Genomic DNA, 2,131 nt, shown 5'->3' with positions numbered 1-2,131 from the left:
ATATATATTCTAATTCAATAAACTCAGAACCAAATTCTGTACACAAGAGATTGAGTTATACGCTAATTTGCATACCTTCCGGCAGATCCAGCGAAATTTGTGTGAGCTGCAAGGTATTCAGATAGGCCTGCATCAAATTTTGGACTTTCTCATCCAGTGTGGCTTGGTAAACCTTACTGGTGACTCCCATAATGCCATTCCCGGAAGTGCTAGCCACTTCTGCAGTTCCTTCCTCACATTGCACGTCCTCTATGTACTTAGTGAGCATTCCTACTCTCTTCTGCTCCCTAGCCATTCCAGGGGACAATATTCCCACTGCTTCACCGTCGTCACCACCTAATCTATTCACCTCTTGCTGTAGAGTATCCGCTTGTGATAGCGCTGCAGTATGGTCAATCATCGGACCCTCTGTAGAGTCGAGCCTAAGCCTGTCCGCGCCTGGCACCCTGGCTGCATCAGCGCCGGAACTCTGGCCAAGTGCTTTCTGATATGACTTCCCCGTTTTCGGTCCTCCTCTTGGCGCCCTGATTGAGCCTTTCTTGGTTTCGCCATCCACCTTCCATTGGTATTGAAATTGGTACTGTGCTTGTCCATGGTCGATCTCGGACTTCCCTTCACTTCCCTTCGACGGGCATGCGCTAGTAGGCACAACACCGATAGGACGAGTGGCGGGTGTGTATGCTCTGAAAGTGTGTTGCTGTCTCTGTTGTTGTGCTTTAGCGTCGTCGTCATTCTGTTTTAATGAATGCTGCGGACGTTGTTGCTTCGTTTGTACTTCACGTTCTTGATCCTGCAAGTACTGCTGACTCCTCTGGCGTGACTGCGGCCGTGGCCCTTTGCTGTCACCCTCAAAGTTGTTCCTCGGCATTGCCAGACCTGTACTGCTATTGCTTGCTTCACCACCTTTCATCCTCCTGTACGTATAACCAGCTTCAACATTCTCTAACTCACCGTGCGAACGTTTGTACCCCTGGGCACCCATGCTGACACCTAAATTGAGCCTCGGAGGCAAGGGCATGCTTTTGCCATGGTCTATATACCTCTGTTCTTCTTGTGAGTCGGTATACCTGTTATTAATCTGTACAGGCTCTGACGATAGCGATCGCTCCGGTAGCAATATCCTATTCGCACTAAAAGGATTGAATTGATCGTTAGCTATGTTTGATTCCTGCAGTTTTATCGTGTAACTGGTACGCTCACGAGACTTCGGGCTCGTTCCTGCACTGTTCGTAAACCCACTAAGTTCACGTCGATACTGTTTCAGATGGCCCCCAGCGCCTTCTGGCGAGACGCTGGTGTGGAACTGATCCGCCATATGGCATTTAATACGATAAACATGCGCGTAAGCGAGGTATGAGGATAGACAGAAGTGTTTATGTGTGTGTGTCTCAGAGATGTATATATTTATAATATGGCTTTTGATCTCTCTCGATATTGAAATCTCTCTTCTCTACTATTTAGAGAGAGAATGTAGTGACAGTGACTATGTACAATACATACCAGCAGTATGTACGGCTACTTAGGGGGGGGGGGGTTTGCTAAAAACCAAATGCCATAGATCGGTAACCAATAGTATTATATTTTAGTAAATACCAAACAAAAGCCGACGACATATTAGTAGTATCAGTATGTGGTGCCTACGCCCTACATTCCTACAAGCTTCAGCCCTACAGACACTCTACAGTCAACAGTGCCGATGGCCGAATCGTCAGCCAGCTTGGACTCCTTGGAGACTACATTGAGCGAGTGTGTATTGTGTTATTTGTGTGTGTGTTACAACTTTCCATACCGTCCAGATAGCAGAGACACAATGATATTGTTGTCAATCAAGAGAGTATGCACTGCAAGCAATCCAAACTCAATCTGAAGAGAAGAGCGTATCATTCAGACTTCGTGACGTTCAATGTCTGGGCACCTATGCAGATAACCTACGCCGTCCTTGGTACCGGCAGTGAAAGAACGAATCGTTTTCGTGTGCGCCCGCGGGTCGAGCATCATGGGTTCAGCGTGTTCGTAGTACATTTACACCACCAACCCAGAAGTGCTTTGAAATCTGTGCTGAAGTAAAATTCGTCACCCATAAACCCTATCAACGTATGTTTGCGTATTTACACGTATGTGTACTTATAGT

The 2,131-nt window shown here is 46.9% G+C and overlaps 1 protein-coding gene across 1 annotated transcript in view; it reads right to left on the bottom strand.

The window, feature by feature from the left end:
* The window catches only part of SARC_02003 (hypothetical protein), a gene marked incomplete at its 5' end in the record, with an annotated part of 5,784 nt that extends 4,469 nt beyond the window's left edge, over positions 1-1,315 (bottom strand). Inside the window, one exon of the mRNA XM_014304246.1 lies at positions 76-1,315. Coding sequence (XP_014159721.1) covers positions 76-1,315 — 1,240 coding nt within the window. The remainder of the gene's footprint in view (positions 1-75) is intronic.
* Between the last annotated feature and the right edge of the window lie 816 nt (positions 1,316-2,131).

The sequence above is a fragment of the Sphaeroforma arctica genome (assembly GCF_001186125.1).
Source record: "Sphaeroforma arctica JP610 unplaced genomic scaffold supercont1.86, whole genome shotgun sequence".
Taxonomy (NCBI): Eukaryota; class Ichthyosporea; order Ichthyophonida; genus Sphaeroforma; species Sphaeroforma arctica.
The sequence above is the reverse complement of the archived record's forward strand: the minus strand, read 5'-3'. Positions and strand labels throughout refer to the sequence as shown.